Source organism: Hemiscyllium ocellatum, chromosome 16 (assembly GCF_020745735.1).
Source record: "Hemiscyllium ocellatum isolate sHemOce1 chromosome 16, sHemOce1.pat.X.cur, whole genome shotgun sequence".
Lineage (NCBI taxonomy): Eukaryota > Metazoa > Chordata > Chondrichthyes > Orectolobiformes > Hemiscylliidae > Hemiscyllium > Hemiscyllium ocellatum.
The window spans coordinates 14,638,444-14,660,927 of NC_083416.1; the positions used below are offsets into that span (position 1 = coordinate 14,638,444).

Sequence of the window (22,484 nt, forward strand, 5' to 3'; positions counted from 1 at the left end):
ACAAGTCTAATAAACTGCGTTAGTTGTCCTCCAAAGACTGGGTGCAGCTGAGAGAGAGAGAGAGAAACACTTATATGGGCTGGTACAGAGAAAAGAGACTGACTGAGAATAGTAGTGCAAATGATAAAAGCCAAGAGGGAAACATGGTGCCATTGAAACATCCGACTACACAGTGTGAATGAAAACAGCAAGTACTTAGTGTGACTCAAACGTACTCCATCACACTGAAGCCTGTGCATTTGAAAACTGAAAGGGCTCCGTAGATAGAAGATCTAATTCAAACAGGCTCAATATCTTTAGTAAAAAGAACGCTTTCAAAATAACAAATTAATATGCATTTTCAACAAATGTGTTTGTTTAAAAAAGGAAGCATGGCCCCTGTCTGGTACAAAGTGACAAGGGCAGGTAGCTGTGTGATATCCACTCACTCCCCCTCTTTATTCATCGTCATCACCAGCCCCCCAGATCATCTCATAGAAATATATGAAAATATTTTTGATCTCTGTTCTCCTTTCTGGATATAAACACCTCGTGTTGTACAAACCATCTTGTAGAAAAAGAATGCTTCACATTGTAAAGGCCCACTGAGACGGTTTCCGTTCAGTAAAACCGCTTGTTGCGCTCTTGGCGTTTCTGGAAGACTACAGCGCCCACCATGCCACACACAACGATCCCGAGCAACGCGCAAAGGAGGAGCAGGAAGATTTTCCAGCCTGTCATGGGCCCACTCCGAAAATTTCCCGTAGGATCATCGATGTTATCTGGTAGACAAAGAAAAAAAAAGCAAAAAACATTTTAGCAGTACTTTTGAATGCAGCGGTATGTTCAAGATCAGGCAATAATGGACACCTAGCTGAAGGAGGAGATACTGTGGTGAATAGAATGGGTGACTCATTTTCTGTAGCTTGAAAGGATGAGCCTCAACAAGACTGAGGAGGAGCAGGCAATGATCTTAGTGGCAGAAAACATAAATGTACCAACATCCAAAAGAAAAATAATGGTTAACTCTCTGGGTGAAGGCCTATGTTCTGATGAAGGATCTTAAGACAAAGCATAAACTGTCATTGAACCATGGACTGGTACTGAACCAGAAAGCCCAAAGTACATTGAGTCAGGGCTGGCAGTTAAGTCCCACTCTGACAAATCGTTCAGTTTTACTATTCCTTTTATTCAGAAAGCTACTGTTGAACCAACAGCCTATCAGTGTTTCAAATTCCAATTATTCACTGAATACAGAAGATTTTCCTCACTGTTCTTTTCACACGCAGTTTAAATCTCATTTACTCTATCTAACCCTACGCAATTTAAGCTCTTCCATCAAATGTGGTCTCCGTCTTCCCCGCTTCAAGAACAATCAACTTCTCCAGTCTGTGCACATACTTTCATACACACAGCATTATTTTAGTAATCCTCTTAAGTACCTTCCTCAAAGTCTTCACATCTTTCCCAAAGCATAGTGACCAGAATTTAACTCGATTCTTTGGCTGCGGAAAACCAGCTTTTTATTCTGTGCCTCTATTTATAAAACCAAAGATTTATATGCACTTATTACTCTGTCCTGACAGGAAAGAGCCTTTAAAGCAAGGGCAATGAAGTACAAGAATATCTCACTATAAATGATCAAGGGTTGGTCAAACTACATCTGAAATATCGTGTCCAGTTTTGGTCTCCATATTTAGGAGAAGTATACTTGTGTTAAAGGCAATACAATGAAGATTAACTAGATTGATCCCTAAGATGAAAGCATAGCCCTATGATGACAAACTGAATAAACATTCGTCCAGAGTTTAGAAGAATGAGCAATGATCTCATTGAAACCTATAACATTCTGAAAGGACTTTACTGGGTTGATGCTTCAAGATTGTTTCCCTGCTTGGGAATCTAGATCATGAGAGATGGTCTCAGGATGAGGGATCATTTAGGATTGAGGTGAAGAGAAACTTCACTCAAAGGGTTGACGGTCTTTGAAACTTTCTACTTTGGTCAATTGTGGATGCTCCATCATTTAAGGCTGGGGTAGATAGATTTTTGCTCTCTCAGGGAATCAAGTGAAATGGGGAGCAAGTACAAAAGTGGATTTGAAATCAAAGATCAGCCACTATCATACTGAATGGTGGACAGGCTCAACAGGTTACGTATCTATAACTGACAACTTTTGTTTTCTTTTACATTAATGATGATTGGTACAAAAAAAAACTGAGTTCTCTGTTCCTGCACTCCCTTTAAAATCAAATGTTTTGGGTTATAACATTACTCCTCAAAATTTCCTGCCAAAATGTACCATTTCCACACTTCACTGAATTTTACCTGTTGTGCCCTCTTGAAATTAATGACTTTCTTTTTCAGATGTTAAGTTGACCAATCCATGGACACATTAAAAGCATTTTGAGATTTTGGGACAACAACTTGTACTTACATAGCACCTTTTAGTGGAGTAACATGTCACAAGGTGTTTCAGAAGAGCAAAAAAAGCTGTCCAAAATCTTGTTCTAAGTTAAAAATTACACAAAACCAGGTTACAGTCCAACAGGTTTATTTGGTTTGTAGATGCCAGTATTGGACTGGGGTGTACAAAGTTAAAATCACAACTCCAGGTTATAGTCCAACAGGTTTATTTGGAAGCACTAGCTTTCAGAGCTCTGCTCCTTCAACAGGTGGTTGTGGAGTATAAGTTCATAAGACACAGAATTTACAGCATAAGTTTACAGTGTGATGTAACTGAAATTATATATTGAAAAAGACCTGGGTTGTTCGCTAAGTCTCTCATCCTTCAGAATCAACGTGCTGGTTTCAGTTCTTTCATACGTAAATCGCAGAACATTTAAAAGTTACATTCTCAAGTGAACTTTAACAATTAGTGTCATGTCGACCCAGATTGTGCATTGAAGGCCTTCCAAAGATACACAAAGCCAACATACCAGGACGTCCCATCTTTTCAGGCAATGGGACCCTGTGTGAGAACCTCTCTGGCTATGTCAAAGGCATCTTGAAACCCATTGCACAGGGGACCCCCAGCTTCTGTTGTGACACTACAGATTTCCTACAGAAACTCAGCACCCACGGAGAAATCGAACATTCCTCATCACAATGGACGCTTCCGCACTCTACACCAGCACCCCTCATCTGCTTTATCCTCGAGCACTACATTTTCATCTTTGACAACCATTTCTTCATACAGAAACACGGAACAACCAGGGGCCCAAATTTGCACCCCAATATGCCAAAATCTTCATCACAGGTTCGAACAAGACTTCTTCTCTACACAGGACCTCCAACCAATGCTATACATCAGGTGCATTGACGAAGTTTTCTTCCTATGGATCCATGGCGAGGAGTCACTGAAACAACTACACAGTAATATCACACCAAACTCACCATGGACTACTCTCTATTATCTGTCTCACTCTTGGGCACATGCATCTCCATCAAGGATGGGCACCTCACCCACTGCAAACCACAGATAACCTCACAGCACTACACTTCACCTTCCACCCGAAACACATTAAAAACAGCCATCCCCTATGGACAAGCCCTACACATACACCGGATCTGTTCAGATGAGGAGGAACGTGACGGGCATCTGGAAGTACTCAAAGATGCCCTCATAAGAACGGGGTAGGAATCTCAACTCATCAGCTGCCAGTTTCGATGTGCCACAGCAAGAAACCGTCATGACCTCCTCAGGAGACAGGCATGAGCTGCAACTGACAGGGTATCCTTCATTGTCCAGTACTTCCCATGTTCTTCATAGCCTGCAACACATTACCACTGAGGATGAACACCTCGCCACGACCTTCCCCACACCTCCACTTCTCATCTTTAAACAACCACTAAACCTCAAACAGATCATTGTTCGTAGCAAACTGCCCAGCTTTCAGAACAACACCATACAGCCTTGTTACGGTGGACGCTGCAAGACATGTCAGTGTCCACACTGATACGAGTGGCGACACCTCCCACCATGTGCGTGGCAGGTACTCATGTGACTCAGCCAACGTTGACTATCTCATACGCTGCAGGCAAGGATGCCCTGAGGCATGGTACATTGTCAAGACCAAGCAGAGGCTACGCCAACGGATGAATGGACACTGCACAACAATCAACAGACAGGAGTGTTCCCTCCTGGTCAGAGAGCACTTCAGTGGTCTAGGACATTTGACTTTCGGGTGACCGTCCTCCAAGACGGACCTTGGGACAGGCAACAACGAAAAATGGCAGAGCAGAGGCTGATAGCCAAGTTTGCTACCCATGGAGATGGCCTCAATTTCCATATAAACTTGTTGGACTATAACCTGGCATTGTGTGATTTTTAACTAGGTTTATTTGGAAGTACTAGCTTTCAGAGCACTGCTCCTTCGGCAGATAACTGGTGGGGCAGAATCATAAGACACAGAATTTATAGCACAAGATCATTGTCATGCAATGACATGATATATTGAACAAACTTAGATTGCTATTAAATCTTTCATCTTTTAGAATGGATTGCAGGCTTTGATTCATTAATATGTAAATCCCAGAACTTCTTTCAAGTCACATTCCTGAGATAACTCAAGGTTTTGTAACAAAAAAGGTGGCATCTCAGCTCAGACAATGCATTAGAGGTGTGAGGTTAGAGTCTGTGTGTATCCCAATCTTGAGTCAGACTGGTTCTATTTCCAAAGTAGAAATTTATACAATGTCACATGGATTGACTATCTGCAGATTGTGCGCTTTTTCAGCAAAATAGAATGTATCGGCAAATATAATTCTGTTATAGAACAATACTTGTTCTAAGTAGTAAGCTATCAGGAGAACCTTAATGGAGAAGAACCAGAGGAATTTAGGGAGACAATTCTAAAACTGGGCTCCAGGCAGCTGCTGAGGGCATGACTATTGTATAGTGACAAGGGTAATCAGGAGGCCAAATTTGAGGAATGCAGATATGTCAGAGGGCTGGAGGACGACACTGAGATATGGATGGGTATGGATAGATTTTAACATGCATGTAAGAATTTTAAATCAGAGATGTTGCTTGATGGAGAGCCAATGTAGGTCAATGAGCAGAGCTGCAGGGTGAACAGCACTCAGGGCCAATTAGGGTGGGAGCAGCAAATTTGCAAGAGATGTAAAGGTATAAAGCTGGTGAGGGACCCAATACTTTGGTTTAATTTGGAGGCAGCAAAGACATAGATAAGAAATCTCAGCAGCAAATGAGGAACTGAGCCTGTGAAGACAGAGTTGCTTCATAGCTGCCTTGGCGATGGCCAGGAGGTTAAAATGGAAGTTTATCTTGAGGTCAATTCTAATCTCCAGGTTGCAAAGCTTACATCAACTGCAAGTGGTACATGGAGAGCAAGGTAGAGTCAGTGGTGGGGAAATGAATGACTTAAATCCTCCCAATATTACATAAGAGGAAATTCTGTACAACCAGGATATCAGACAATCAGTGTAAATCAAATTGTCACGGTATTGGGAAATGCGGTGGTGATTAGATAGAGCTCAGCATTCAAATGTACATATCAAACCCCACATGACACTTTCAAATGATGTCACCAAGGGATAGCACTAAATGAAGATTAGGAGTCAATCTATGATACATTATTGGAACACTGAAGGTGACGGTGCAGGTAAAGGAATAATTGAAGTAGGTCCTCTGGGATTACTGGACAAACAGGAATCAAACCAATATAAGACAGTCCCACCCAGCTGAAAAATTGAGGAATATGTTGAGATTGATATTGTTTAACACTGCATCCAAATCAAAAACGTGGAGGACAATAGCATGACATTTGTCTTTGATATTTTATATTGCTAAACTCAGACATGGACTTAATTCTCCAAAGAGACTGTCAGGCAGGGAGGACAGGGTCGCGTGAGGGAGCCGTGGTTTAATAAGGAATTGGAATCCCTTGTTAAAGGGAAGAGGGCGGCCTATGTAAAGATGAGGCGTGAAGGTTCAATTGGGGCGATTGAGAGTGAAAAAGTAGCCAGGAAGGATCTAAAGAGAGAGCTAAGAGCAGCAAGGAGGGGACATGAAAAGTCCTTGGTTGGTAGGATTAGGGAAAACCCAAAAGCTTTCTATACGTATGTCAGGAATAAAAGAATGACTAGGATAGCAATAGGTCCAGTGAAGGATAGTAGTGGGAAGTTGTGCGTGGAGGCTGAAGAGATTGGAGAGACACAATGAATACTTTTCGTCAGTATTCACTCAGGAACAGGACATTGTTGCCGATGTGAATATTGAGTCACAATTAATTAGAATGGATGACTTTGAGGTATGTAGGGAAGAGGTGTTGGAAATTCTGGAAAGGGTGAAAATAGATAAGTCCCCTGGGCCTGATGGCATTTATCCTAGGATTCTCTGGGAAGCAAGGGAGGAGATTGCAGAGCCATTGGCCTTGATTTTTGTGTCTTCAATGTCTAGAGGAATAGTGCCAGAAACCTGGAGGATAGCAAATGTGGTTCCCTTGTTCAAGAAGGGGAGTAGGGATAACCCTAGTAACTATAGGCCGGTGAGTCTCACTTCTGTTGTGGGCAAAGTCTTAGAGAGAATTGTAAGGGATAGGATTTATGAACATCTGGATAGGAATAATGTGATCAAGGATAGTCAGCATGGTTTTGTGAAGGGCAAGTCGTGCCTCACAAACCTTATTGAATTCTTTGAGAAAGTGATAAGGAGGTGGATTTCAGTAAGGCGTTTGATAAGGTTCCCCATGGTAGGCTACTGCAAAAAATACGGAGGTATGGCATTGAGGGTGCGTTAGAGGTTTGGATTAGGAATTGGCTGACTGGAAGACGACAGAGGGTAGTAGTTGATGGTAAAGGTTCATCTTGGAGTGCAATTACTAGCGGTGTTCCGTAAGGATCTGTTTTGGGACCATTGCTGTTTGTCATTTTCATAAATGACCTGGAGGAGGAGCTAGAAGGTTGGGTGAGCAAGTTTGCGGATGACACGAAAGTTGGTGGAGCTGTTGACAGTGAGGAAGGATGTGGCAGGTTACAGCGGGATACAGATAAGCTGCAGAGCTGGGCAGAAAGGTGGCAAATGGAGTTCAATGTAGCTAAGTGTGAAGTGATTCACTTTGGTAAGAGTAACAAGATGATGGAGTACTGGGCTAATGGTCGGATACTTGGTAGTGTGGATGAGCAGAGGGATCTTGGTGTCCATGCACACAGATCTCTGAAAGTTGCCACCCAGGTAAATAGTGCTGTGAAGAAGGCATATGGCATACTGGCTTTTATTGGTAGAAGAACTGAGTTCCGGAGTTCTGAGGTCATATTGCAGTTGTATAAGACTCTGGTGCAGCCACATCTGGAGTAGTGTGTGCAGTTTTGGTCGCCATACTATAGGAAGGATGTGGAGGCACTGGAACGGGTGCAGAGGTGGTTTACCAGGATGTTGCCTGGTATGGTAGGAAGATCGTATGAGGAAAGGCTGAGGCACTTGGGGCTGTCTTCATTGGAGAAAAGAAGATTTAGGGGTGACTTGATGGAGGTGTACAAGATGATTAGGGGTTTAGATATGGTTGACAAAGAGAACCTTTTTCCACGTATGGAGTCAGATATTACGAGGGGGCATAGCTTTAAATTAAGGGGAGGTAGGTATAGGACAGATGTTAGGGGTAGATTCTTTACTCAGCGAGTCGTGAGTTCATGGAATGCCCTGCCAGTAACAGTGGTGGACTCTCCCTCTTTATGGTCATTTAAACGGGCATTGGATAGGCATATGGAGGATAGTGGGCTAGTGTAGGTTAGGTGGGCTTGGATCGGCGCAACATCGAGGGCCGAAGGGCCTGTACTGCGCTGTATTTTTCTATGTTCTAGGAGACTCTTAATATGTTACAGAAGGATATGGAGTGGAAATAGTTCATTTCTGCTGCTGGAATACAATCTTAGTTGAGCTACAAACAAAACAAATTCACATAAGGTATGATGAGGAGATAAAATGTACAAATCAGTGATAAAATCAGAGTCAGTGCTCAGATTGTGGAGAGAAAGCTGGACTCAACATTGTACTTCAACACCGTTCTGTTTCACTTTAAGACGGCAGGAAATGAATTACAATGGAGGGTAGTCAAAGGAAACTATTGACATGTTGCAAATATCGGAGTACGTGAATTTTAAACTCCCCACCTCGGTCAGGTGCTAAATAATGCAATTTGTGACCGGGTAATGCCAGATCAGTCAGTGGAAGCCAACTCAAAGGGCAAGGGCAGAAGTGGCTGGAGAGAGTGGATGAAGTGAATGTCCATCTACACATGGACAAACCCATCCTTCATTATGCTACCTACAAGTTGCAAACCACGAGATAGTCAATGAATGAGAGACAGAAGTCAGTCCTGTATATGTCTCCAAACTATTAGTGGTAAGAGCTCCAACGATTGGCGACTGATGCTGATTTCCCAACTACTTTTTCCATAAGAATGAGAAACGTTCAGCTTCTGATCCTGCTCTAGCCTCAGCTATGTTTTTTTTGTAAATGCTGCAGCAATACCACTGTCCAGTCCACCTTTGAACTAATTTGTCTCCTTGGTTTACCACTTTTATTCACAGTATTTCAGGCATTCATTTGGTCCTCCATTTGAGCTATTCCCCTCTTTCAACTTATGTTCCAGGTTTTGTCTGTTTCGCTCTCCATTCTGTCAGCTTTCTTTTAAAAAAAAATTCTAAATCAGTTTAAAATCTAGGAAATGCACATCTAAAAATCATGCCCAAGGCATACTGAGAGAAACTTTGGATCTTACTTAGGTACTCTCCTTGCTGTGCTAATCCATTTTTAATCATCTACAGATATTTTTGATCTCTCCCTCCCTCAACTTCCCAGTTTCTGGTGTCTCAATGCCATGCCCTGTCAAATTTCCAACTTCAGCAGAGTCTGCATTCGATTCAACAGGGCCGGAGGATCATTATCACAACAAATCTTCTTTTTGTGGCAGCAACTTTAAGTCTGGGGGTAATCACAAAGGTGCCCAACTAATTAGTTAATTTGTTAAGGCAACACAAGGATGCGCACAAGGGGAGACTAGTTAAGATTATCCTATTGAACCTAGAACCTGATTACACACTGCAAATGTATCAGAGGCCAGTTCTCCTTTCACCTTGTTATCTTTGGTTCACTACCCTGTTACCTCAAAGAGAGGAAACTAGCAAAGCATTCCATCAACCTTTAGGAGATTTCAGAAAACTGACGCTCGGCTCAATTTTTGTCCAGTCAATGTTTTCATCCTCCAGCGAGTGCTCCACTGTCAGCTGGTAAAGTTTCATGGAGATAACATCATGGTTGTCTGAAAGAGAATGAACAATTCAATACCAAACTGCTTTGTACCAGCTGCTCAATCCTCTGTTTGCAATGAAGTCTAAATTAACTGGACAAGGAACACACAGCACAGGTAGAAGGGGAAAGCGAGAAGAGGACGAAGAGAAGGCAGGGCAAATGGGATGAGAGGCTTCATAGGCTGGGACATAGTGGAAGACCACAGGGCCAGGGGTGACAAGGGAGATGGAAGGGCATATAGAGCGGGGCATGGCGAAAAGAGTGGTAAGTGAAGGCAGTTGGGAACTAAGTTGGAACAGAGTAAGCAGTAATAATTCACATAATATAACATTCTTTCACCCAAGTAATTTTGAGGTATAATCACCGTTGTAGAAAATGTGTCGGCCAGTTTGTACACAATAAATACCTCATGAGTTAAATGGCCAGTGCATCCATTGTTTGAGATAAATATTGGTCTTGACTGGGTAAACTGTCCTGCCAATCTTCAAAATGTCTTGTATCACCCTGAGAGGACATGCAGAGCTTTGAGAAGATTGTACTCAGGTTGAGGTTCTAGATATAGGTTTGCTTGCTGAGCTGGAAGGTTCATTTTCAGACATTTCATCACCATACTAGGTAACATCTTCAGTGAGCCTCTGGATGAAGCACTGGTGGTGTAACCCACTTTCTATTTATGTGTTTGGATTTCCTTGGGTTGGTGATGTAATTTCCTGTTCTTTTTCTCAAAGGGCGGTAAATGGGATTGGCTTGGATCCCATTTACCACCCGTGAAAAAATACAGGAAATGACCTCATCATAGAAAATGACAATGACATCACCAACCCAAGGAAACCCAAACACAAATAGAAAGCAGGCTACACCACCAGTGCTTCATCTGGGGGCTCATTGAAGATGTTACTTGCATAGTGACGAAATGTCTGAAAACGAACCTAACAGCTCAGTGAGCAAATCTACATCCAGACACTCAGGGCTTCAGTTTAATGTCTTATTGAAAGGCAGCACATCCAACAATGCCAAGCTTCCTCAGTACTGGGCTGGACTATCAGGCCTGCTGTTCAAGCCCCCAGAGTGGGGTCTAACTTGGAGACAAAAGTGAGACCACCAAGCAAGAGCAGCACTGGGCAATAAGGATAGGAAATCAGGGATGTTCTCTCCTACCTGATAGGTCTCCCGTGGCTGCAGATGCACCAAAGAAATAACCAGTGGGCAGTCTGACCCCACTGATATCGATGCACTCCTTCCATTCATTCTTGTCTTCAACATCCGTCATCACCTGAGAGAACAGGCAACAATACAGATATTACCGAGGAAATTTCAACTGTAATCCTCCATAATACCAGGACAGAATTTTAATTACACTTGGGGCTTTAAGTAGTACCACAGGATCCACGGACACTTTTCACCTTTTATTTTATTTTAATATTGCGATAACCACTCCCTCCTCCTCTTTTTATATACAACTTCTAGAGAGCTTCTGGTTTCTTCCAAAAAGCATCAAGGCACAGTAGTGCAGTCAATAGAACTGGTTCCTCCTCTGTGCTCATTATGTTCAGGTGGCTTCCAAACCAATGTGTTCTCCACCTGTGCATAAGCCCCAGCCACAAAGTTCCTGGGTGCTCCCCCTACAAGATGCGGCTGATGCAAATGAAAGTCTAAAGGCTCAGAGGAAAGCTAGAGGATACAGAAAACAAGTAGTTGAGTTTACTTTGTCTTAGCAGAGCAGGCTCGATGGGTCAAATGGCCTTGAACATCAATATACTGAAAGCAAAAACGGTAGATGAGTATTTCAGGCACTGTCCTTTACAATGCAAATACATTCCAACAGATATTACTAATAACCCTCAGGTTGGATGGAAAAGTCATTGTTAAATCTGGGTCATGGTGGTTAATTGTTGTGTCCAGCCCTCTCTGAGATTGGCTACTTATAAGTCAGAATTCCTAACTAGAATGTGACATTCAGTGCTTGGAGCACAGACTGATTACATTTGGATTGGGATTGAATCTGTTTTACATGGCTCGATGCATTATTTGATCCACTCAATCAAGCTGGCACTTTTGCTTTGCACTGAACATGTCGCTTCATGCATTTGTGTAGAATCCACCCTCCACCCCCGGCACCTTCCCCTGCAACCGCAGGAAATGTAAAACTTGCGCCCACACCTCCACACTCACTTCCCTCCAAGGCCCCAAAGGATCCTTCCATATCCGCCACAAGTTCACCTGTACCTCCACACACATCATCTATTGCATCCGCTGCACCCGATGTGGCCTCCTCTATATTGGTGAGACAGGCCGCTTACTTGTGGAACGCTTCAGAGAACACCTCTGGGCCGCCCGAACCAACCAACCCAATCACCCCGTGGCTCAACACTTTAACTCCCCCTCCCACTCCACCGAGGACATGCAGGTCCTTGGACTCCTCCACCGGCAGAACACAACTACACGACGGCTGGAGGAGGAGCGCCTCATCTTCCGCCTGGGAACCCTCCAACCACAAGGTATGAATTCAGATTTCTCCAGCTTCCTCATTTCCCTCCCCCCACCTTGTCTCAGTCGGTTCCCTCAACTCAGCACCGCCCTCCTAACCTGCAATCCTCTTCCTGACCTCTCCGCCCCCACCCCACTCCGGCCTATCACCCTCACCTTGACCTCCTTCCACCTATCCCACCTCCATCGCCCCTCCCCCTAGTCCCTCCTCCCTACCTTTTATCTCAGCCTGCTTGGCTCTCTCTCTTATTCCTGATGAAGGGCTTATGCTCGAAACGTCGAATTCTCTATTCCTGAGATGCTGCCTAACCTGCTGTGCTTTGACCAGCAACACATTTGCAGAATCCACCTTTTGTCAGCCTTGAATCAGTGGCAGCAATCTTCCCTGGAGCCCAAGTGTGTTCACGCCCCACTCCAGAGACTCAAGTGTGTAATCTCCATTTCATGATGATGCACTGCTGTAGCAGAGGCCATCTTTGATTGAGATTTACACTCAGCCCTTGCGTGCCTTTTTAATGAATATGACAGATTCCATGGCAGAGAATTATTTTCCAGTGCCTTGATTAATATCTATATCTCAATTAGATCTATGAAACATGTTATATGGCCATTATAGAAATGCTACTTGTAGGAACTTGATACTTATTCCTCATATTGACAGCAATTGGTAAGTCGACAGAAGGAGAATAGACCCTGAATTTTAGAGGTGGAATAAGTGTACAGAAATGCCATACTTTGTTAAGGAGCTTTCATCACACAGTAACATATATCATATGAGTCACAAAGGCTTTCCAACCCATTGAGCGAGTTGTGCTGATTTGCTAAGACAGAGGAAACTCACTTATTTCCTGCATTCCCTGAAGTCTTCCCTCAGAGTCTTGTGGTTTTCCTTTGTGTCAGCTGCATCCTGTGGGAGAGGCACCCAGGGACTTTGACGCTAGAAAGTGTGCTCAGGTGGGTCCAGAGGAGGAGCTGCTGCTGATTTGGAAGCCACCCGTTCAAAGTGAGCACAGGAGAGGAAGCCAGTTCTATCAACTGCACTACTGTGCCCTTATATCGTGCGGCAGAACCAAACAAATCTACAGCCGTGCGCAAGAGGAAGAGGAGAAGTAGGTGGTTAGCAAGAAAACGAGGAGAGGAGAGACAAATCAAGACAATAGCCTTGCAGTATTAAACCACTAGAATTAAACCATGGGACAGGTTGGCACAACTGCTGGTCAATTAAAACTATTCAGTAGCAGAAGCAGAGTTTACTCAGCCCAATATTGGTGCGCAGCTCCCATATGTCACTGTGCCAGCAGCAGTCCCTCATAACACAAATTGCCAATCTCAAAATGTTACAAGGGAGACAGACACCACAGAGCAGTCTCAGGTCCACATGGAGGGGGGAAGGAAGGTGACACTCCTCAGAAAACAAATGCAAAAGTTAACTGCCTGCCCAGTACTCCCCTCCAACCCAATAAAATTAATTCTCATTATTTTGAATAAAATATTTAGATGTCACCTCAGCTAAGTTTGTAGGTATGATGCAAGGTGAAGGGGATATTCTGGGGCAAATTTCACATTCAGTTTAAAAGCACAATCTTTATTAAAATAGACTCATTCTCCCGCAGGGAGCTTTTTGTCAGTTAGGTCGGTTGATCATCTTGGGAATAAGCAGCAGGGGATGGAGAGATATAGAACATTACAGCACAGTAAAGGCCCTTCAGCCCTCTATGTTGCGCTGACCTATGAAACCAATCTGAAAGCCCATCTAACCGACACTATTCCATTATCATCCATATGTTTATTCAATGGCTATTTAAATTCCCTTAAAGTTGGTGAGTCTACTACTATTGCAGACAGGGTGTTCCACATCCTTACTACTCTCCAAGTAAAGAACCGACCTCTGACACCTGTCCTATATCTATTAGCCCTCAATTCAAGGCTATGCCCCCTCATGCTAGCCATCACTATCCAAGGAAAAAGGCTCTCACTGTCCACTCTATCTAATCCTCTAATCATCTTGTATATCTCTAAGTCACCTGTTAACCTTCTTCTCTCTAATGAAAAGAGCCACAAGTCCCTCAGCCTTTCTTCATAAGACCTTCCCTCTATACCAGGCTAGATCCTGGTAAATCTCCTCTGCACGCTTTCCAATGCTTCCACATCCTTCCTATAATCCTTTCGGAAGAAATGTACGCAATACTCGAAGTGCGGCCGCACCAGAGTTTTGCATAGGTGCAGACAATTTCCAATTTCCCCTCCTTTGTACTATCCAGCAATTCTCACTTGGGAATGAACACATATTTGCTTGATATCAACATTATCTTGCCCTATAATGAGAGTACTTTCTTTGTTCTCCTTGTCCCAAATATCAAATACCCTCCAGAGATCATCAATGAGATTCATAGTAACAGTCATTTGAAAGAAGTACTAGAGGTGTTGCCAAAGAGTCTTCTGTGAGGATGAGTCAGGTTGAGTATTTATACTAGGAGGTGGAGAGTTAACTCTTGGCACGGACAGAAGCCTGAGATCCAAATCTACTGAACTGAAATAAAAGCAAAATACTGCGAATGCTGGAAAATCTGAAAAAAAGACAAGTGCTGGAGAAACTCAGGTCTGGCAACATCCATTAGCATTAGGGATATAAGAAAAATGGAAGGCAGGAGTCATACTGTGCAGTTGGGGGACACAATATTGATTCCTAGAGGCTGCAAAGTACCGAAGTGGAAAATGAGGTGTTAATCCTCCAGCTTATGTTGAGCTTCATTGGAACAGTATAACACAGAGGATGGAAGTGTTAGGATGGGAGCAAGGCGATTTACTGAAATGGCAAGCAACCAAAAGATCATTCCTACCAACAGAACAAAAGTGTTCTGCAAAGCAGTCTCCCAGTCTGTGTTTCATCTCACCAACGCACAGGAGGTCGCATTGTGATCAGTGGTTGTAGTACATACAGTTGAAAGTAGTACATGTAAAACTCTGCTTCCCCTGAACAGTGTGTTTGGAGCCCTGGACAATGGAGGGGGAGGAGAAGTGTGGGCAACTGTCACCCCTTTTGGAATATTGCATGCAATTCTGGGCTCCTTCCCAACAGAATGATGTCATGAAACTTGAAAAGGTTCAGAAAAGATTGACAAGGATGTTGCCAGGTTTGGAGGGGTCAAACTTTAGGGAGAAGCTGTTTTCCCTGGAGTGTCGGAGGCTGAGGGGTGACCTTATAGAGGTTTATAAAATCATGGGGGGGCATGGATAGGGTAGGCTCAAAATGAAGAATTTCAATGCAGAAAATAGGAAGAGACTGCTTTCAGAGTCAGTTGGTTCAAGAACCAGAGTTCACAGATTTTAGATAATTGGCAACAGAAGAAAGGGAATATTAACTTTTATCTTAATGCGGAGAGTTATTAGATTCGATTCCCCACAGTGTGGAAACAGGCCCTTTGGCCCAACACATCCACACCGACCCTCCGAAGAATAGCCCAACCAGACCCATTTCCCTCTGACTAATGCAGCTAACACTATGGGCAATTTAGCATGGCCAATTCACCTGACCTGCATATCTTTGGACTGTGGGAGGAAACCCACGCAGACACGGGGAGAATGTGCAAACTCCACACAGACAGTCACCCAAGGCTGGAATTGAACCTGGGACCCTAGTGCTGCGAGGCAGCAGTGCTAACCACTGAGCCACTGTGCTGCCCCACTATGATTGGGATACACTGCCTGAGAGGATAAAAGGAGATCTGATAATTTTCAGAAGTGCACTGGATATATAGCTGCAAATGAGAAATTTGTGGGCAGTGGGGAGAGGGACTGGGATTGGATAGCTCTTTCAAAAACTTAGCAAGGCATGGGGCCAAATGACCTCATATTGCACTGCATTATCGTACAGTGCAGTACCAATCAGCTCATCGGTAGTAAAATTCTCAGTTCCACAGTCGGTCACTTACCGTTAATCTGCCCCTGGAGTAACGAATTGCCAAATATGTGTCATGATCTACATTACGGAGTTCTGCAGGGCATCCAGAAAGCTCAGAACTGCGTCCATCTTTGCTGTGGTCATAGGGAAGTGTCCCATTGTTGACCATCGCGGAGACATATGGAAACACCCGCTGCAGAGAAAGTGTCAAGAGACTTAAAATAAACATCCACTTGCATCTATATAGTATTGCTAATTTAATCACGTCCCAAGTTACGCACAGGGGCAATGCCAACCAATAAAAAAGATGTTAGGACAGGTAACAAGAAGCGGAGAGCAGAGTGAATGCACAAAGAGAGAGAGAGAGAGAGAGAGAGAGAGAGAGAGAGAGAGGGGGAGAGAGAGAGAGAGAGAGAGAGAGAAACTCTTAGAGGAGAGAGTGCACAGAAGAGCGAGAAGAGAAAGAAATAGAAGAGTTTGAGAAGAAGAAAGGGAAAGGGAAAGAAAAAGAGCAAAGTTCAAGGATGGAATTCCAAAAGCTGAGCCAAATGGAACGTGCAGTCACCAATGGCAGTGCTGCTGCCTCAGTTACAACAGGGCAAACCAGATCTCTTCTTTCCAACTCTCTGGGTCAGTCAATATTTTTTAAACATTCTAATCAAATATTTTCCTTTTAGCATGCAGCTGTATCACACTTCAGTTAAATGCAATACTGGTCAAAATCAAGGAACTCATTACAAAGGGGCATATTTTAAAATAAAGGAAAGAGGAATTTTATTACTACAAACAACAAATAAAATCACAAACGTGACAAATACACAAATATAGGTATAAGTTCAAAATAGGGAAGAACGAACAGTACAAAGAAAGAATAAAAAACGGGCCATTAAAAGTTCTTAGAATCCTTTGGTCAAGAGAATTGAACTCAAGACCAAGGCTGTTTTGTTAATGTGTTGTATCTTCAGCAGGAGCAACATTTGCAGAATCCCCATGTTCTCAGTGAATGGATTGTCTGATTTGCTCTTTCACTGGGTGCTAACTTTCGTGGAATTGAGGCGGTAACAGGGAAATCAAGAGCATGCCTTCTACATTCTGCTCTTATAAATCAAATTTCCGTCTGCGTCCAAACGATGTACAATGGAACCTCGATTATCCGGCATTTGATGAACCAAATTTCGGTTTATCCAAACAAGATCGCAAGGTCCCAATGCTTGGCTAACAACGTTATCTGGCATTCAATTAACCGAATGAAATACTCCCGCCCTTGCTCTTCAGATAATCAAGGTTCCTCTATATTCCTTAAATATAGTTCACTGGTGTGTTCCCATATCTGGAGTCATTGTTTATGGTCAGGGCTCAGAATTAAGAAATTTAAAATCGAAGTCATCCCATACCGAAAGTCAAAATGGTCAATGAAAACAGGAATGACAGATGAACAGGATTTGGTCCGAGTTGGGATGTGAACAGTGGAGATTTGGATTAGCTCATATTTATGGAGGGTGGAAAACATGAGGCCAGAGAAGAGTTAAACACGCTGGAAGAATTAACTTCAGATTCATGCCACAAAACAATGATTATCAATTTAAGCATTAAAAAAATTAAGGCTGGGCATCTTTCAATAGATAAGAGAATACTGTGAACTGTTCTCTTACAGGTCTTGAAAATGAGGAGAATTTGACAGGATAGACCCAGAGAAGCTATTTCCACATGCGGGTGCCCTAATCAAGAGCCAACAATACAAAGGGGCTTGTCACAAGTTAATCCAATACCCAAATTCAGGAGGAAAGCCTTCACCCAAAAAAAGAATTAGAACTTAGAACTAGCTACCATATAGTGCGACTAAGGCAAATAGTATAGAATCATTTAAGTGGAATGCCAGATAAAGGTGGAAGAAATGGAAATATATGCCGATGTGGTTAGAGGAGAAATGATGGAAAGCATGGGTTCCCAAGAGGGGATCTGCAACAAAATTTTAAAGGTGTCAGCCAAAAATAACTGAAGGCTGTGTCAAAGCAAAAATAGATGCAATATTAGATCAAGCCCCTCAGGTCAAGTGGTAACTGGGACATGCCAATCAAATAATGCCCTCCAATAAGAATAAATCGCAACTGTAGTCTGAGGAGGGGGCAGGAAATTGACAGTGGCTCAAAGCTTCATTGTTTCCCCTGTCACATGACAAGGTGTGCTAAATAAATCTCAATAATACTATCCCAATGTTTGAACTGCATTTTTGATTCCTCTTTTGTTCCACAACTTGCATATGAATTCATCTCTTATTTATTTCCAATAGCGTCTCTCAATAGAGAATTTCAAAAAACAACTGCAACAACTAGGAGATTCTAGCAATTGTGTGACACTGTTCCATGAGTACAGAAGCTTAAGATAAAATGGATACGTCAAGGCACTGTCAGGTTTTGTGGGAGAAACTTTGCACCAATATTGAGCAGAACCTGGTATCCATTATAAACGAATGAACTTATTTCTTAAAAAAAATTCCCTGATGGTGCATCATCAAAGAAGCTTCAGTTAAATCCTCCGACAAGACCTTCTCTCATCATTGTCATGTGTCTCCAAGCATGGAGACGCAAAGAAGGGAACATCTAACTAAACTGATAGAGCGGAATATTCTGCAAATATTACAGTGCCAAAGTTATGGCAACCCATTCTAATCACGATAATATAAAATATGGATTATTGAGTTTCAAATTCCATCAACCAATTTAATAATGGGAATTTCACAGACTGAAATGTTTTCTTGGGACCAAAACTACTGACTTAAGATGGTTACAGAAAGTACCTATCGACACAGAATGGTCAAGTTTAATGAAAGCAACATGAATTAGATGAGAAAAAGCTAAACCGAAATTAACAATATTTCCAAAGCTAGACAATCGCACTCCAACACCCCAGGTTCGATTCCCAATTTTGTTTACACTGATTTGAGAATGTTCACACTTTAGAGCTGGAACATAAATTAACAAGCATTCTGGAGACAGAGAATACTAAAACAAGCAAATATTTCAAGGAGCTGATTTTGCAGAGCAATTGGAAAAAGACAGCTGGAACTGAGAACGTACAATGTAACTGCAACATTCTCTGCAGAGAAGGGTCTCAGAACTCAACTAACCAACCATGGTCTCAGGTTAAAACGATATGCCTCGAGGACACTCGAAAGAACTTGAAACTGAATTCGAATATAAATGGCTTTTTGCAAGGTTTGTAGCTCAGGTTGAGGTTTAGGGTGTAGATTTGGTATCCAGACGTTTCATTACCTGGCTGTTGTCTCCTGCTTTCTATTTATATGTTTGTCCTGGATGGGATTCCTGGGAGTGGTGGTGATGTCATTTCCTGTTCATTTTCTGAGGGGTTGATAGATGGCATCTAGATCTGTGTTTGTTTGTTTATGGCGTGGTGGTTGGAGTGCCAGGCCTCTAGGAATTCTCTGGCATGTCTTTGCTTAGCTTGTCCCAGGATAGATGTGTTGTCCCAATCAAAATCTGTCCTGGGACAGGCTCAGCAAAGGCATGCCAGAGAATTCCTAGAGGCCTGGCACTCCAACCACCACGCCATAAACAAACACACAGATCTAGATGCCATCTATCAACCCCTCAGAAAATGAACAGGAAATGACATCACCACAAACCCCAGGAACGCCATCCAGGACAAACATAAATAGAAAGCAGGAGACAACAGCATCGCTTCACTTGGAGGTCACCACTGATGTTACCTAGCCAGGTAATGAAACGTCTAGATATCAAACCTACAGCTCAGCCAGCAAACCTACACCCTAAATGGCGTTTTGCTCTGGCCGCCAATCCTTTTTAACTTGTGTGCGCGCATATGTGCGTGCATAAGTCAGATTGCATGTGTGCGGATCTGTCTGAAGGCCATATTGCTTGATGTTATGTCTTTACTATTGTCCTTGGTTTTAACAGATAATAAATTAGTTCTTTGTTAACCTTGATGAAGAAAATCTTGATTTTGGCACTTTACAGTTAGTAAGAAAATTAGTTAATTACATTTTAATTAGCGAAAGTTATAGCTGCATGCTAAAAGAAATCTTTGTTAAGGAGGCTGATGATCTGTTCTCATCTGGCCGCAGCAATTCAAAGATCCAGCAGGTGTACACATGTCTTAATATGATTCCAGTCCCAAACAGTAGGACTGACCCTTAATTCATTCAAAAATATGAGAAAATATAGTTGGGAAGAAAAACTAAGATGTTCATGAGCAAGAGTTACCATGTAAAGATTATTCTACCTGAATGAGACAATGCTTAGTTCCAGCAGGCCATCTCTACATTTCATTCCACAGAGATGTCTGCCAGTAGTTGAGGTTTTGGTGGATGCACCCTCTGCTATTTATACTTGCTGTCACAATCAGAGTTGAGAATCAAGATTGCTGCAACGCTTTCGAGTGATTATATCCAGGTTAAGCATAAATGTATGATTCCAGGTACATAAAATCATTAAATAGCAAAAGAGGTCATTCAATTTACTATGCTTGCCCTCACTTCTTGATGGATTCCCCTGCTTCTCTTCCCATAGGTCAGTAAGTTTCCTTTCCAAGAATACATACAATTTCCATTTGAAAGACACTATTAAATATTCTTCCACCATCCTTTCAAGAATTGCATCCAGGCCATCATAACTCATGACCAAAAATATCTATTCCTCTCCCCTCTGGTTTACTTGCGAATTAAGACAGTCTTTCCAAAAATGTGAAATTCCTCATCACTTCGCCCAAAAGCCTGAACATTCTTTCTGAATTGTCCTGCCCATCTGGTGTCCATAATTAGACACACTATTCCAGATGAGAACTAACCAATGGTTTATAAAGGTTTTACATAACTTTTGTGAATCTAAGAGAACATGAGTAAAGAGCAGCAACAGTATAAGTCAAGTCAGGGTATCAGCTGGCACTCACATCAGCACTCTCATCATTGGGATACGTGTCTATGAACAGCCCTAAACCATGAAATTTATCTTTGCTTCCAAACACGGTGCCTGCAAATGAAAGATAATAGAATAACATTAGTCTCACACCTTTACCACAAATGCCTTTATTATGAATGTCTCTAAACTACTCATATTTGTTCCAAAACAGTTCATCCTGAAAAGGGAAGTTAAAATGAAAGGACAGAGAGTGCACGAGAGGTAATAGAATAAGTGACTGAATTCATGGATAAGGTGCTTCCCACTTGACTATTTGTTTCATTCGTTCATGTAGAGGGGAGGATTTATGCAACAACTAGTTTACATAATTATGTCACAACAACCTAGGCAGTCAAGTGACTCAAGGGCACTCTGACCAGATCCAGAAAATGAACAAAACAGCAGCTGAGGAATGTTTAAAAACAGACTGAGTGGCTTCCCAGAGCTCACTGAACAGCAGCTGGGACCAAGAACCTGCCTGCGTGAGGGTAGAAAAATAATCAACAGTGTTTTTGCACTCAATTACTCACTGCCCACTTCAAACTACTGAGTGGAAATCCAGTGGTCAGATTATGTTGACAATGCTTTCTTTAGGTTGGCAGAGAAAAACAGGCAAAACTAAATTAATATCAAAATCTGAAATATTGCCCAAATAAAGAGTATAGAGTCAAAGAAAATGTTTTGAGGAAGTGGAAGTGAGGATAGCAAAATGACTGAACTAATCAAGATAAGGAGTATAGATTCAGGAAATGCTATTTCTAATGTGATAAATAAATAATTGGAAGGTTGATTTAATTTTTTGTTTTAATTAACCTTGCCAGAGCAAACACTTTTTCTTTTTGATTCATTTAGGAATGTGGGCATTGCTGGTAGGGCTACCATTTAATGCACACCCTGAATGGTTATTGAGGCGGTGGGGGTGAGCTGCTTTCTTGAACTACTGCACTCCATTTCATACGGATCAGCCCACAATGCTGTTCAGCAAAAAGTTCCAGGAGTTTCAACCAGAGACACTGAAAGAATGGCAATACGTTTTCAAGTTAGGATGGTAGTGGGCTTTGAGGAGAACTTGCAGATAGTGGTGCTTCCATTTCTCTGCTGCTCGTCTTTCCACATAGTATTGTTGTGGATTGCCTATTCCTGTGCTCCAGCTAACAGATTACCGAAGTTACCTTTGGCCCAATCTGCTCATGTAGCATGGCCGATGAGACAACTCTCATTAGTCTGAACTCAAGGGTTAATTAGCTCTTTTTATGCAATTTCAGTATTCAACAACATGCATTTATATTACATCTTCAATACAGTAAAAGGTTCCTACAAAGTGGTCAATTAAAACACAAGTAAATAAAATTTGACACCAATCGTCATAAATAGATTGTAGGGCACATGACCAGGAACTGAGAGTTAGGTTTCAAGGAGTGCCTTAAAGGAGGGAGGGAGGGAGGTAGGCTAGCAAAGAGAGATACCCATACACAGCAGTAATTCCAGAGCTTAGGGTGTTGGTAACTGATTACAAGCTGCTGCTGATGAAGCAATTAAAATTAGGAATGTTGGAGTTGTGTAGATATCGGAGATGATTTTTAGGCGACAAGAGTTCGGAGATAGGGAGGGATAAATCCATTGAGTGATGTGAAAACAAACATGAGAACTTCAATATCAAGTTTCTTATCCAGGAGCTTATCTGGGAGCCAAGTAAATTGGTGAGAACAGCACTGTTGGATGAACTGTACTTTGTGTCAGTTTGGTACAGTGGGTTGAGTGAACTCAAGTTTGTGAAGGGTAAAAAATGAAATGGCAGCCAGAAGTGCAATAGAATAGTTAAATCTAGAGATAAATTCAGACAAAAAGGCAGTATATCACATAAATAAGTATTTTACTGAAAGTTAAGTAGCCCAGAGGAAAACTATGC

At 42.3% G+C, this 22,484-nt stretch overlaps 1 protein-coding gene across 2 annotated transcripts in view; it reads right to left on the reverse strand.

Moving 5' to 3' along the window:
- Nucleotides 1-410: 410 nt before the first annotated feature.
- LOC132823342 (vesicular integral-membrane protein VIP36-like) overlaps nucleotides 411-22,484 on the reverse strand; it is a 52,083-nt gene continuing 30,009 nt past the window's right edge. Inside the window, exons 4-8 of one of the 2 annotated variants that reach the window (XM_060837055.1) lie at nucleotides 20,568-20,647; nucleotides 15,673-15,834; nucleotides 10,412-10,526; nucleotides 9,144-9,263; nucleotides 411-761 (exon numbers count right to left, since the gene is read on the reverse strand). In XM_060837055.1, coding sequence (XP_060693038.1) covers nucleotides 601-761; nucleotides 9,144-9,263; nucleotides 10,412-10,526; nucleotides 15,673-15,834; nucleotides 20,568-20,647 — 638 coding nt within the window. In that variant the 3' untranslated portion in view covers nucleotides 411-600. Of the gene's footprint in view, nucleotides 762-9,107; nucleotides 9,264-10,411; nucleotides 10,527-15,672; nucleotides 15,835-20,567; nucleotides 20,648-22,484 lie in introns of both variants that reach the window. The other variant, XM_060837057.1, reaches the window with a different exon arrangement.